This window comes from Centroberyx affinis, unplaced genomic scaffold (assembly GCF_046629955.1).
Source record: "Centroberyx affinis isolate AG114_WGS23_722 - 3 ecotype Tasmania unplaced genomic scaffold, CSIRO-AGI_Caff_v1 ptg010242l_1, whole genome shotgun sequence".
NCBI lineage: Eukaryota > Metazoa > Chordata > Actinopteri > Beryciformes > Berycidae > Centroberyx > Centroberyx affinis.
In genome coordinates this window covers 1-15,718 of record NW_027284776.1, presented here as the reverse complement: position 1 = coordinate 15,718, position 15,718 = coordinate 1, and the positions used below count along the sequence as shown (strand labels likewise).

The window sequence follows — 15,718 nt, the reverse complement described above, 5'->3', positions numbered from 1 at the left end:
GTCATATTTAGTACTTGATGCATACATTCAAAGCTGCATGCGCAGACACACACATACAGTCAATCATTTAGTAATTGATATACGCAGACATATATTCCCACACCCCTCATACAACTACTCAAGCTTGTGCACATGTACACACACACACACCTGTCCTCCGGTTTCTGATGACGAAGAAGAATGGGTGATCAGCCATGACCTGTGGGTACAGCACCAGAGTCCTGGTCAGGGCTATCATTCCTGAGAGAGAGAGAGAGAGAGAGAGAGAGAGAGAGAGAGAGAGAGAGAGAGAGAGAGAGAGAAGAGAGAGAGAGAGAGAGAGAGGAGAGAGAGAGAGGAGGAGAGGGGGGGGGGGGGGGGGGGGGGGGGGGGGACAATTGCCATAGTTACTCACTGACAGAGGGGGGCAGTGTTTGGTGAAGTTTGCCGTGTGAGATCTGCTCATACAAAAAAGATGTAGGAATTATACTACTACTACTAATAATAATTAATATGATGTTGATGATGAAGAAGGTGAAGTCTACCTGACCCAACGGCTCCCTCTGCCCCTTCCTCAGTCACCTCCAGTAGGCCTTCTGCACTGCCTTCCCAATGAACAGGTCCTTCCCATCTGGAACACACACACACACACACACACACACACACACACACGGATCAGCACCTTACCTTACCAGAACAGTTAATGTGAGTGTGAGAGCTGTTAGCTGAGATGTGAAGACGGTGTGACGTTGAGTCTAAATTGAGACTGAAGCTCTCTTGGCTAGGGAGCCTGTGCATCAGCATATGTGTGAAGGTGCAGCATATGCAGCTATAGGGAGCTTTTAGAGTATACACACTTATCAGACAACATTGAAAAACAGCAGGGTGGGGTCACATTATCCAGTGCCATCTGAAAAAGCTGCTCTACTCTGACAAAAAAAACCCCAAAAAAAACACATTGCTGGAAGTTATTAGCTATCTTAGACCTTTTACTTACAAAATTGGAATGTTTTAGATGATGTGTATTCTTTAAAAAATTGAGCAATAAACATGAGGTAATATTTGTTTTTGAAACAGGGTCAGGGTTAGTCTGTTTGCACAATTAAAGGCTGTGAATCTATCAGTGTGCTCCAGTCCCTCTTGTTTTCTGTAATATTTGTTTTCTTTACCAAAATTGACTTAAAGCATGTTGGAATGAAACCTTCCTGATCCACCTCCCTCACATTACAGCCACCTCCTCAGCTACCAATGCACCACTGCTCTATAGTACAGGATCGGTTTCACCATATTCTACCAATGCCTCCTGTCACAGCTGTCCACATCAGCCGATCGATAAGCACAACTGTTTTGGGCTAGGTTAAGCCTCCATCTTACTTCTCATTGATCATGAAGGATCTTGATCTTGAGGGATCGTTTAGCAGTCAGATCTGATACTGATACTGCTGGACTGACTGAAGTGAATTTTCACTTTGCGAATACCTTTACTGTGACTTTGAACATTTGCTTATCCACATGTAATTTGTCTGCCACTTTTATGTTTGTGGTAGTGCTGCTTTCGCTGCCAGGTCTCTCTCTCTCTCTCTCTCTCTCTCTCTCGAAAGAGACTTTGAATGGGACCTGATTCTGAATGGGACCACCTATTATTTATTTTAATGAAAATCAAGCTGTTGGTAAGTGCTGGTATTGTTTCTCCCTATATTTATCTGTGTCTCTCTTTCTCTCTCTCTCTCTGGATCTATTTTTACCAGATGATGTGACAGTTCTGACCTGCCCACTCAGTGCCAGTTACCTTGGTTACCTTAGAAAGTACCGGAGGGTACTTTACTGCAGCCAAGGAACAGAAACACTGAATCAACTTCTCATGCTCAACACTTCAGTTTATTTCTCTTACTAACTCTCTCTCTCTCTCTCTCTGTACCCATTTGTGTTTGAGTTTTTGTGTGTTCCTGCATACAGTCTGTCTGTGTGCTTTCATAATTATGCATATGCTAGTGTATTTGCGTGTGCCTTTGGTTTTATCTGCACAGATGTGCCTATATTTGTGTGTGTGTGTGTGTTCTAATGTGCCTTGTGTCTGTTTTGTTTCCCAAACAGCTGTCTCTCTCTCTCTCACCTGTCATGGCGGAGAGATCAGCATCCTTGCTGAAGATGTTCTTTACTCCTAGCTCCTGCAGAGTGTCCCTCAGGTCGATCTTCTGCTCCACCTTGAACCTGAACAGTGCAGTCAGAGTTTCAAAGGTCACAGTTCATAGTTATGGTCAGAGTTTTGTGGAGCAATGGTGAAGTAAGATGCAGCACGTGGATTAGTGGTTAGAGGGACAATCAAGGGGTCACAGATTAAATCCCTGCAACAGCCAATATGCGTCGCTGAACAACTGTGTGTCCTTGAGCAGGACACACCCTAACCCCAGTTATAGATAAAAGCATCAGCTAAATTCTTAGCATCACACGCGTGTGTCTGTACATCCATCTCTGTGTGAATCTATATCTCAACTAGGCACATAAATAGGTAGGTAGGTCAACCTTCTGCCTCTTAAAGGCAAAATCCACCCTAAAACACTTGTACTTTGCCTTTCTAGGCGCCTTTTGTCTTTTGGTGGTGTATTTTTTTTATATATTTATATTTATATATTTTAGCAGCTTCAATAGAGTTTAATAGCAGAAAACAAATACATGAATAAAAATTAAACTAAAACATCAAAGGTAAGTAAAGTCAAGTTTTGGTGTCAGTCCCTCAGAATCAAAGACCAAGGGCTTCTTTCTAGACTCACAATTTTTCACCAACATTACACAATCATGCAGGGAGAAATCCATCGTGGAAGAGGCAGATATACCAATTTCTCCAACGACAGCAGCCTCAACAGACCAGAATGCAATGCAACCACAAGATATGTTGCATTTTGATTAAGAGGTGCGACTGTCGCTCTTTCTGGACTGGAAAAAAGTGGGAATTGATGGGTGTGTGTGTGTGTGTGTGTATGTGTTCGCATGTGCATATGTGAGTGTGTCTGTGTGTGTCATTTTGTGTGGATGTCCATCTCACCTAGGCAGGTAGACCTCCACCTTCTGCCGTTTGACATTATTAGCCCACTCCTCCAGCAGCGGGGCTTTGATGATGGGCTCCAGGGCAGCCAGTGGCACCTCCTGCCGAGGCAGGATGATCATCATGGACATGTCCTCTCCCTCATAGGGCATCTCCAGCACCTGGTACACCCCGCCCGCCTCCTGGGAGCCGTCACTGAACTCACCTGGTAGGGGGACACATACACAGATGTAGGCATAAAAAGACATGCACATACATACACATGTGCAGCGGGTGGTGTGAACTTCGCTGGGGGGGAACATACACAGACGTGAGCATGTGAAGAAACACTGATCGATTTTATTGATTACAGTGCGCATGGTCGTATCTCTTTACTTTTCCACAATGCAGTAGTTAAGAATCACTGCAGTAAGCTTGGAGCCATAAGGGTTTAGCTACATTTGGGGTGAAAATGTATTATATTTCACCACCTCTTACCAAGAGCACATTGCCAAAATCCCAAGCAAACTAATTAGGCAGCAAAAGTTAGTGTGTGTGTGTGTGCCTCAATTTTTTTTTTACACAAATATGCAGTAGAATGTCTTGAACCCATTACGGCAGGAATTTAAGCTAAGTGAAACAGACACAAGATAAGGTGCTATTTCATCTAGCAAAAACACACATGCTTGCATACATTCTCACACACACACACACACACACACACACACACACACACACACACACGCACTTCGGGAATCTTCAATTGCCAGGATTTGTTCAAATCTTTGCACATGATTTTTCTTTTGAAGCGACTTAAAAGAGGAAATTAAAAACAGACTTAGCATCCTTGCCTAACTTAGCATTCTGGGTAATGGTTGCTGGTGTCGGGCGAGGCAACAGTGCAGCAGAGCATGGGGTCCAGCTCCCATGAAACATTTTACTTTACCAATATGATCATGCTCCAGAATAAGAATGCTAACACAGCCTTCTCTCTAAGGACCTGTCCCTATTCTGTAGCTCTCACGCATGCACACGCACACACACACACACACACACACACACACACAAGCCTGCACAGAAACAGAAAAAGAGACACACACACACAATTCCTTGATCCTGAGTATGTGAGTTTGTGGGCACCCTGTGAACTTAGATGTATCCAAGTGCACGATCTGACTGCACAAATACAGACTGCACCAAAATAACTCAAACGCACCAACTTTAGCAGCAGTGCAGTAAGAATATGATGTAAATGGTTTTGGCAGTTCACCAGACAAAAACTGACTGGATGTGAAAACGACCTACTAGAATCACTTAGATAGAAACGGAGAGCATTAAAGCAGACAGGCAGGACTCTGTGCGGTCAGTCTTGTACATCACAGCCTTGTACATCACAGCTAGAGCCTCCAAAACACCAAATACGGCAACATCTGAGACAACTAAGACTTGAAAACACAACACACAAGTACTAGGTATGGAAAGATTCACTACAACCATTTAGATATGTACTGACAACACCAATACAGATAAAGTCTCCAAACCATCTGTTACATTAGACTTAGTGCCTAAGCAGATTTAACAACACAACAACTCCAAAACATCACATACAACACTTGACACCAAACAGCCCCTTACAGCTATAATCTGACTTTAATGAAATGGCCTTCAAAACACATCACACAAGGACAAGGCATGGAAAGGCCTATTAGATCCATTCAGGTATAAAATGACTGGTTACATACACAAGTCTTTACTAAAAAAGCAGATTCCCACACACACGAATCACCTCTGCATATTTTATTGTCAACGTTTCTTTCTCAAGGGGATTTCATTCCTTGCACCACAAATGAGAACGCAGTGGTCTGTGTGCTATTTCTATCTATTTGGATTTACATACAAAGTCTTACCAGTACAGACCTAACAAGTCCCTTTAGACAGACTTGGGCATTTACAGCTAATGCATGACTGGATTTAACTACTCAAAATTAACTAAAAACATAGCACATGACAAAGTGTGTGAAGTGTGTGTGAAGAAATATTAGACCAATTACAATATAAACGCCAATAGACTTATAAGACTCCATACAAACATAGTCTTGTATGTTCCACCTAATGTCAGAGTAGATTTAGCACAGACTGTCACAACACAGTTAAATGCTGTATCTTACATTAGCAAAATAGCCATCAAAACACACTAGACTAGGTGCAAATAGACCTATCAGCGGCTATTGTGCAAGTGAAGTAAGCTTCAGCAACAATACAGACCAATAAAGACGGCACACAGAGAAAGAAAAGAGGAATATTTCCTGGGAATAACAGTCCAAAAATGAATATTTTAGATCGAAGATTAACATTTTAAATAACCTTGAGAAATATGAGAAGATATTCAGGGACACCACTGAAACAGTAAAACTCAACACACACACACACACACACTCCCTACCGTAATAGAAGTCTCCCTGCTGGTACATCATGAGGGTCTGGACCTCGGAGCCGTCGTCCTTGCTGAAGGAGAAGGTTCTGGTGTTCTCCGGTCTGAACTGGTTCTTCCAGGAGCCTCTGAAGTAGACGGCGTTCACCAGGGTGAGGCGGGTCACGCTGCTGAAGTCCTCGGCTGACAGCAGCTCACGGATCTTACCTGGAGGGAGTGATACGTACATTTTGCATGTACTTTAGGATGGTTTTTTGGCAATGACCCACCATGATGCAGGCGTGTTATACGACTCAGGATGGAGATACACAAGTTTATTATTTGGGAACAGGGTTGGAAATGTATTCAAATGTTTCCTGTACAAGATATTCCTATGTTTACTGTTACTTGGTTTGTGTTCTTTTGCATGTATGTATTGTGTATATGTGTGTATGTATTTAGATTTGTTCTTTGTTCTTCTTCTTGTCTAGACACACACAAAAAGGTAAATAACAGTAAAAAGATTTAAACAAGATATTCCTATGTGATCAAAGCAACAATGCAGGTGCAACTCCAACACTGTTGCCCAAAAAGTTGCCCTTTCACATGTGCTCTAGTGCAAAATAATCAGGTAGTATAAAGCATACATTATTGGGAGTTTGTAGATGCACTTACTAATGTATTCATACTATCATAAGTGTGTGAGTACTGTATCCTTGTACCATCTGAAACTCATTCAATCACTTTGTCACTGTCTTCTGTCTCGCTCCATCCCTTCTCTCTCTCCCTCTCCTTCTCTGTCCCTCTCTCTCTACCTCCTCCTCTCTCTCTAACTCACTCTCGGTATGGTCTCCACCCAGCTGTTGATCTGCTCGGCGACGGCTGCCGATTCACTGAAGTCCACCGTCTCCACCTCGGCCCGGAAGTACTTCCTCATCAGACGAAGGAACTCGGGATTGAAGGTCACGCCCTCCTGCAGGAAGAGGCTGTTGGCAAATCGGATCATGTAGTGGGTGTCATCGTCCGACAGAGCTGCTGTCAGGTTCTGGAGCAAAGAGAACTCCTCGCCTGGAGAAAAAAAACAAAAATTGCATAATTGATTTTGAAAATGAAATGTACTTTAGTTTCTCAGATTTTATTTCCCCAGGGTGCTCTTACAACCTTCAAGTGCAACACTATTGATTGGTTTGTTTATGGGAGGCATGGATTGTGTGTCCAAGCAAGCGTACTTATGTGAATGCATGTGTGTGTGTGTGTGGATGTAGGAATACATGAATATGTGTGTACTGTATATGTGTGTGCGGCCCACCCCATCAATGCATCCATTTAATTGTCAGATAAAAAATAAATTCTATCATCCTGTATTTCTTGAATTCATGTATATTTTTAGTGGGATGTGTGATGTAGAATAAAGCTTTAAACCTCTTTAAACAAGGCAATAGTAAACATGCCATCTGCCATGAATGATGAAGTCTCCATCTGGGCCAATCAGTAACAAATTTGTCACCTTATTCTGACACATTAGGCCCTTGGGCCCAATTTTGGAATGAAGCGATGAGAAGCATAATTTCCCCAGGTTTAGAAAAAAAAATCGGATCAGTGGTGTCCAAGATATTGTGCGTAATGTACAGACAATTAAACAAATGTTGTAGCGCCCCCCATAGGCCAGTCAGTGTAATTTTGAAAATGCCAGAACGGAGCAATGACACACATCATCCTCTGAAGTTTCTTCAAAATCTGATCATTGGTGTCCGAGATATTGTGCATGATGGACAGATGAACGGACCGGGGCAGATCCACAGTCCCTCCACTAACTTTATTACAATTTTTTTAACTCAATGTACAGATTCCAGATGGCCATTGAACATAACAATACAACGATCAGATTTACCGGATGTTTTGTAGGTCTACTTTCAATGATCAGTACATGTTTTGACTGCAGCTGTGGGAGGATTAAGGGCATATCCATCTTCCCATAATTGCCTCCAGTATCTGACCTTCAACCGATCGTTCAACCCTCATCAGTAAGTTAATTGCAGAACATGTGAATGTCTCTGGCTGACTACAGCAACAACAGTCCAACATTTGTCTCTGTGGAAAGGGTGAGCCAGATTGGGCCAGATTGTTTTTTTTTTTTTTACATTTTAGGGTGATTTAAATCTTATTGGTCTTTGTTTTCACATAATTTCAACCTTTTTTAAACTTAGAAAAAAAAATACTGAAAGACAGCTTTTTGAAAGAGCTATCAGCTTGTTAACACACAAGTTGCCTTACTTTAGTTATTCAGCATTTTGTTTTCAGAGTCGGTTAAATCTAATGACACAGCGGGAACTAATGGTCGTTAAGATTCCGCAATAAAGTTTTGAAGAAGTAACTGAATTTAATTTAATTTGGAAAATGGAAATAGGCATTAAACAAATAATGAATTAACGTGGAAAGTGGGAGTCCAGATTGGGCTTTAATTCTTTGAACAAATAATGAATTTACCTTGGAAAATAGGAATAGGCATTATTAACCAAATGGAAGAAGGCACTGTATGCATATGTATGTATGTATGTATGCATGTGTATTTATGTACCTGATATGTGTGGGTATGTGTGTATGAGCCTCAGGGTTAGGTTCAATTCAAAATATATTCAATGTTTAATTAAATTCAAAACAATTAAAAAATATGTCCATTTAAAAAAAAAGAAAAAAAGACATTGCTGGCACAAGTTCATTATTCACTACCCCTGGAATACAGGGGTCTGTATAAGTGTCAACCATTTTGTCAGCCAAGGTCTTACATTGATTTGTTTCAATTTTGGGATGTCAATCATCTTGCAAGAGTAGGTGTCACTTGAATATCTCATTTTGTAACTAAATTCCTCATATAGTGAAACTGCAATTCACATTATAATGACAGATACTGAATAAAATTACATGCATCCGGATGTAACATAATTTCTAATCAGTTATTTCCTTTTTTTTTTTTTAGATTTCCACTTTGTGCATTTGCCGTAAAATCCACCTGAACCGATAAGCGTGCTAACCCCAGTGCTGGTGAGCCTGTGTGTGTAAACGCGTCTCTCACCTGGCGGCAGGTGGCTGAACCCCACTGCCTGCCGGATCTCCTCCAGCGAAGCTCCCCTGGCTCCCAGCTCCACCATGCCCAGGGCCACGGCCACGCTCAGCGGGGAGAAGATGATGTTGTCCTCACCCCCGTCGCCTGCAGCCGGTGGTACAGTCTGATTGAGAACTCCGCTGTGGTGTCCTCCGGAATGTCCGCCGCCCGGCAACCGTAGCCCGGCAACAGGACGGAGAGGAGGAGGAGGAGGAGGGGGGGGCACAAAACGTCCAGGATCAACATCGCAAGACTGAGCTGAGGGAGAGAGGGATGCACAGGGTAAGAGAGGGGAGGGTGGAGGGGAGAAAAAGAGAGAAGAGATGTGATGATAGAGAGAGATACAGATGGAAAGGAAGGAGAGAGGGACAGGGGTGAAAAGAGGGACAGGGGAAAATGGAATAAAGAGAGGATGAGCGTGACAGAGGGGAAGAGGAAAGAGATGTTGGGAAGAGGGACACAGAGACGGATGGAGGGAAAAGGGTATGGATGGATGGAGAGAGGGGATGGGCAGCCAAAGAGGTATGGAGGGAGTGAGAGATGAAAGTAGAGAGAAGAAGATTGCAAGAGGGAGAGAGTCGAAAAGTAGAGAGAAGAGGATTGCGTGAGAGAGAGATGAAGGTGCACCGGGGGGGGGGGGGGGGGGGATGAAGTTGAGAGAAGAGGATTGTGGGAAGGAGAGAAGGGAACAGAGGGCCAGAGAGAGACAGAGAACATCTGTCAGTCAGTCTTTCATGCCAATATTGTGTATTAACGTGTGAATATGGTACAGACAAAGTGGGACGGCATTAAGAAAAAAAAAAGATAGCCTAGATAAACTTCTATTTTATTGTTAGCAGAAGAGACATTTTTTGTAAATGCAAGGAAGACTCTGGTTCTCATAACGACACTGTTAAATATTGAAAAACTGTTGAAATACTAAAACAAGAATGGAAGGAGAGGAGACAGATAAAAAACAGCAAAACTCTCTTACGGCTTCAGATGAATTTGGATGGAGGGGGAGAGGGACAGGGGAGACAAGGAGAGAGAATGAGGGAGAAAAAGGATAGAGGAAAAGGGGAAGGCCTAGCATCCTAAAACACACACACACCCATGAATATACACAACCTGTGAGCTGAAACCAGGTGTGCAGTGGGACAGAGATAATGGATGGGCAGAATGAGATACAGAGAGAGAGAGAGAGAGAGAGAGAGAACAAGAGAGCGAGGGAGACAGATAAACAACAAGAATGCGCGGTAACTACAGCTGTACCGCCGACTGCAGTCAGTATTGCTGTTCAGAGCACATCCGCTAAATGAGCTCATACATATTTCATGGCCATTCTTATCATCTTCAGTTAAATCAGCTTCTTTTCTTCAAAATCTGTTTGGCTCAGTGTGTGTGTGTGTGTGTGTGTGTGTGTGTCTGTACAGAATGAATGATTAAGAAGAGTCCCTTCTCCACCCTTCTATCCGTGCCATCACACGTCTCTCCTCTCCTTCCCTCCACACCTCCCTCTCATCCATATGTTATCTCTCTGTCTTCACCAATCTATACCCCCCTCTCATCTCTCCATTTTCTACCTCTTGGCTCTCTTTAACCCTCCCTCTATACCTCTAAATCACATGGTATGTGCACACACACACACACACACACACACACACATGCATTCATGCACGTGCACACACACTGCGCCATCTCTTTGCCTCTGTTGTTGCCAGGCAACATTAATTTCTGCACAAACAAAAAATAAAAATAGAGGAGCATGTTCCATTGCATGGATAGAGAGTCAGCAAGAGAGAGAGAGAGAGAGAGAGAGAGAGAGAGAGAGAGAGAGAGAGAGAGAGAGAGAGAGAGAGAGAGAGAGAGAGAAACTTAGGCGCATGTTACCCTTTAGCCTCTGATGGAGAGAGAGTTAGAGAGGCAGAGTTAAAAAATGTGGACGCATTTGTTTTGTTTGTCTTACTGCTGTGTTGTTGTTGTTATATTATTGTTTTGCACCCCGGGTTAGTAGTCCCACGCTGGGCTAGAATCTGCTGGCTATACTGTACTGTATGTGTGGGCTGGCAGGTGACAGTGGTGACATTGTACCGGAGTGTCAACAACAACAATGAGCAGCAGCCAGAAAACTAGTTCTCTAGTTCTGTGCTGTTGTGCTCCTGTCCTCTGCTCTGGCCTGTGACAGAAACTAAGAATTTTCCCTCCCAAACTAAAGCGGTCTAAACAGGAAACATGCCAACATATAGCCTGTCAAGCATGCTGTGTAGCAATGCTTTCCCCACTGAATAGGCAGAGTGGGCCACCCCACCTATATCAGCTGCTGTCCAACTGAAACATTTACAACTGTATTAGTCTCAGGTTTGGTATCACGTGATCTGAATGCAGTTTTACGGGACTTTCCACCAAGTAAAGAAAAACATAGGTACAGCAAATGTAGGGGGGTTGTACAGTGGAGGTCTAACATAGATCCCCTTTACACCTGGCATAAACATATACGTCTTATATCCAGATTGAGTCTAGATATGATTTAGCTGGAAAACAATTACATTTGACAGTAAAAGGCGTCTCTGGCACCCACATTAAAATCTGATTTCTAGTTCTTCTGCAAAACACCAACTGCCACCCACGACACTTCATCTTTTAATACCTATCCCCTTTAAAACTGACAGTAAAACCCTTGTTTCCCTTCCCCATCTACGAGTATCCGGACAATCCATTTTTGACAAGCATGTTACTATCTGCGCTGCCTGCCACCTGCTGGATTTGCATGCACTTCTTGGTTGGATCTGCACGTAAAAATGTATTTCAGTTTACATAATTACTACATGTGGATTGGAGTTACACTTTGCTGTTAATGTGGCCAAACATGTCTCTTATCACCTCTGGATCTGATCGTCAGTGCATCTTGGGTGCATTTACACCTGGGTTGTATGCGGTTTTGCTCTTTCCGATTACAATCAGCTCACCCTGGATGTATTTTAATGCCAGGGAGTCAGAGTAGGACAAGCTGGCTAAACTCACTCCGGCAGAAATGCCATATTTCATCCGAGTGAAATGTGATGTGATTGATTTGGCTCCATCAGTAGCATGACCGTCCGTCAAGCTGGCAGACACAGCACTTGGGGTTTCGGACTGGGAAAGAACCTTGTTGCGTTATGGAAACATACAGCTTTTGAGCCACAATGTTAACAGAAAAATCAAAATAGCCAAGCGGTGCAAACCTGATGTACTGCGGTTTAAACATTTTTGCTCACGTGTGCTCACCTGCTCTCACATGTCCTGCTGTCAGACATTGCGGAGAGAGATTGTGAGCGGCATAGAGAGATGCCGAGAGTTATGTAGAGAGAGAGAGAAAGAGAGAAAGAGAGAGGGAAAGGAGGGGGTGGCTGGCAAAGATGTAAATGGAGGTAATGTTCCTGACCTTCTGAGTTGTGGGAGCTGAACTTTTCTAAAGACAGACAGCCCTGCCTTCTGTAAGGAAAGACCCAGCCATGCAGTTAAGCCAGGTAAAGTAGTTTGGAGTGTGTGTGTGTGTGTGTGTGTGAGAGAGAGCGTGTGTGTGTATGTGCGTCTGTGTGTAAGCGGGCACGTACTTAGATAATAACAGCATGGGTGGCTGGCTATTACCTGTAATGGTGACACCATTCTGACCTTTTGAGTTGTGGCATGCTGTCTGTAAGAGTATCCCACACTTTGCCAGTTTGATCACTGATGACTATGAGCCCGACTGTGGCTCCAAACTTCTCAGGTGGGGTTCCCAACGTACCTCCCACGTAAGAAGAGAAACCCAACACCCAGGTAGAAAACGTTCTCTCGTGACTAACAGAGTTAAATATGACTGAAAATCTCTCATGTTTTAAGTTGCTGGCGTTTAATCCTGACAACTTGATTAATTCCATGCAATTAAACTCGCTGGCCTTTAAAAGCAGCCTTTAATCTCTCCGTGTAATCCTAATTCTCAGACAGAATAGATCGGCAGTTGACATTTCGACAATTAAAACGTGACGTCATCAAGATCCACACTGCGTACGTTAATCCTCACTGCCATTTAAACCCAACACCCTGAGACGGCACGCTTCGGAGGCCAGGGGAATTTATTAAACGTGGACATCCTCATTCATGGTTCAAACACACAGGTACACACACACACACACTTAGAAGTACACACACCAACGCACACTTTCAAGGTTACCAAGGCAACTGAAAGTGATGGACATTTTTCGTTTTGCCAAGCTGACAGAAAGGATTTTTACCTCTTCAACGGTATCTTCCTCCTTCCATGCAGGCAGATAAACTCTGTCTCTCTCTCACACTCACACACACAGACACACACACACACACACACACGCTGATACTCAGCATTTTCTCTATCGCGTAACCCCACTCTTTGCAGCACCTCTTCACACCTGCTCCAGTTCTGTCACTTCATGTACTCACTGCCATCGTTTGGTCCAAAGACACACACACAAACACACTCATGTACGCACACTGCAGACTAAATTTGCAAAAAAAAAAAAAACAAGGCAAGCGCCCACTCTTTGTTTCCTCTAGAAACGATCACTATAGAGCTGCAACACACTGCCCTATCTCCCTCTTAAGCACACTTCTCGGCTCCAACTCAAATCAGTCAGAGCACACTGGTTCACTTACTCTCTAAGTACACTTCTAAACTGCTGCAGCTCGCAGGCACTTTGAAGGATTCAGTGGCAATGCTCATATCCCATTTCATCAAGGCCAGCCCCTCTAGGAATATGGAGAGTGATGTCTGTGATTATTGCTGCCCCCCCAAAAACCTTGATTTTTTCAGTGGACTTTCTGTAAAAAAAATAATAAAAATGGCAGGGTAATTTGGTGTGATTTCACCATGAATGTATGTAAGTAGTAAAGGGCTGTGCGGTGGAGAGATAATGGAGTCTGATTATCATTCATGAGTTTCAAGGTTTGCCTTACAGGCACCAAAGCTCCCTCTTCCTACACATTGCCCTGGCCATGAACTGAGTGAAATGCATGCATTGCACAGACACACGCATGAATGCACACATGCTAAAAATGATTAAACTTGCTAAACAACATGAGAATATCAAACAAAGTGTGTCTCTCTCTCTTCACATAATCATATCACCTGGATAACACCCAAGAAACTGGAGAAAATATTCCTTTGTTTCTCTATTTTTACCCTCATTTTCTTTCAGTAGCAATACCAGGAAATGTATTTACGTTACCAACCCTTTATTGATTTCACCAGTAGACAATGTGAGAGCTTAGTATGAATCTGAACTCCATTGTGAAGTTGTAAGCTGTGCTTATGAAAGTCAGAGATGAACCTGTACATTACAGTGTAGCTTTGCGTGACAGTAGAATCTGAAAGTTGAAGGCCAAGAGAGTTATGGGAAAGTTGTTGGTTAGTTTCAAGCTCTACCTTTCATGGGTCAAATATCTTGATATGCTCCTATCGTTTTGAGGCTTTAAAAATCTGATGCACATTACTGATGCTTAGGCATGAAAGGAGACATGTGTATGCGTGCGCACCTATCTGCACTGGAGTATGTAATGGCCTTGATGGTCCATGCAGACCCATGCAGACTACTTTGCTTTACTCCATCAAAAGTCGTCACTTGTCAGTGTTTCATCAGGTGTTTTTTGGGGACTTGCATCTGAGCAAATTCTCAGCTTGTTTAACATTGTTTGTTTGTGGAGACCTAATTTGTATGTCATAATTTTCTTCATTTCATTTTGCCAAAATCCAATCCATATCTATATGGAAAATGTAATTTGTGATTGTGATTAATAACAAGCTAGCTAGCTGAGTAGGTAAAGCTATTTGGATGTGATGGGATAGTTAGACTAGCAAACTATGGCCTACCTGAGCTAAAGTTAGCAAGTATTTTAGGCTTCCACCGGTAACCTTACACATCAGGAACACCAACAACTCCAGCTTTTTGCCAAATGCAATTGGTTCTCGCACCATGACCGTTGTGCTCTTTTGAATCATATTTAAACTTTTTCCAACTTTTTTAATCACACTGCGAGCCTAGTTCATGTTGCTATCTATCCCATCAAGCTGTGCGCACACAGTTATTTGCATCTCATAGACAATACATGTAGGCAAACTGAAATTGCATCTGGTGTACAACTTGCCTAAGTCCATCTTGTCTCCTGCTATATGTTCACAGTAGTGTCTCAGCAGGAGGTGTGATGGCCCAAGCTAAAACTTGCTAGCCTCGCACACTTTAGTGTTCAAACAACACAAAAGAGAAAAGAAATGTAATTTATTAGATATTAGACAGCAGCTGAAATAGTGAATATTGTTTTATCTCTACGATGCACCATCAAACTGTTGTCGCAAAATTTTGTGTCATGCACTTTTGCTGCATCCCTAAAAAGAACAGTATATCCCACTCTATTCACATTCTCTCTTTCTATCTCCAACTCTCTCTCTAAATCCCTCTCTCTCTACTTCTCTCTCATGCCTCCATGTTATTCCTTGTTTCAGACCACCTTCACACTCCCTTGCTTGTACACACACACAGAAACACACATGCATGAAAGCACCCATGCACACCTTTTTAGTGCTGTGATGTACAATAAATAAACTTTGTAGATTCCTAATTGTAGTCTGCCTCCAGACTCCTCCCTCCACTCTTTCCTTATTAGTCGGGTGGAACAGATAATAAGCACAATTGTGTTCCAAGATGTATGTACAAATTGTAGGTGCTGTAGTTACCACAGGCAAGTCATACACGTATGCATCATTTGCTACCAGGGAACATTACCCAACACTGATCACATTACAACTTTATTAGCTGAAAAAAGATATGAAAATCTTCTCCCTTTTGTGGTATTTTGTTAGTCTACTGGTGATATTGCTCATTTATCTTGCCCAATAAATCCTGGCCCAGTGTTTCTCAGGATTTAGGGCAGACATGGTCAAACATACAGACTGAATTTACATTATAAACATTTATGTTAGCCTAAAAAGGGTGGGCACACTCTTTTCCACAGATAAAACTGTAGGTAAACTGAATTTAGGTGGGCTTACCCTCCACTACATCCCTGCTTATAGTCCACAGTCCATGTTATCTACTTTAATTCTGTCCTGTAGATTATTGCTGTTCCAGCAGCAGACGAAATTGCCCATCTATTGGCCAACTCCTCCAGCATCACCCATGTATCACAGTGCCTCGGCTCATTCAGTCTCTTGTTAGGAAATGAACTAATGTGTTAT

The 15,718-nt window shown here is 42.8% G+C and overlaps 1 protein-coding gene across 1 annotated transcript; it reads right to left on the bottom strand.

The window, feature by feature from the left end:
- Nucleotides 1-150: 150 nt before the first annotated feature.
- On the bottom strand, nucleotides 151-8,767 carry serpini1 (serpin peptidase inhibitor, clade I (neuroserpin), member 1; the record flags this gene model as incomplete). The annotated part of the gene is given in 10 exon segments (XM_071514868.1): nucleotides 151-240; nucleotides 525-566; nucleotides 569-610; nucleotides 2,093-2,190; nucleotides 3,023-3,227; nucleotides 5,445-5,639; nucleotides 6,250-6,261; nucleotides 6,264-6,479; nucleotides 8,485-8,616; nucleotides 8,619-8,767. Coding segments are annotated over 10 exon segments (1,174 nt in total), but the record flags the coding sequence as incomplete, so codon positions are not given.
- Between the last annotated feature and the right edge of the window lie 6,951 nt (nucleotides 8,768-15,718).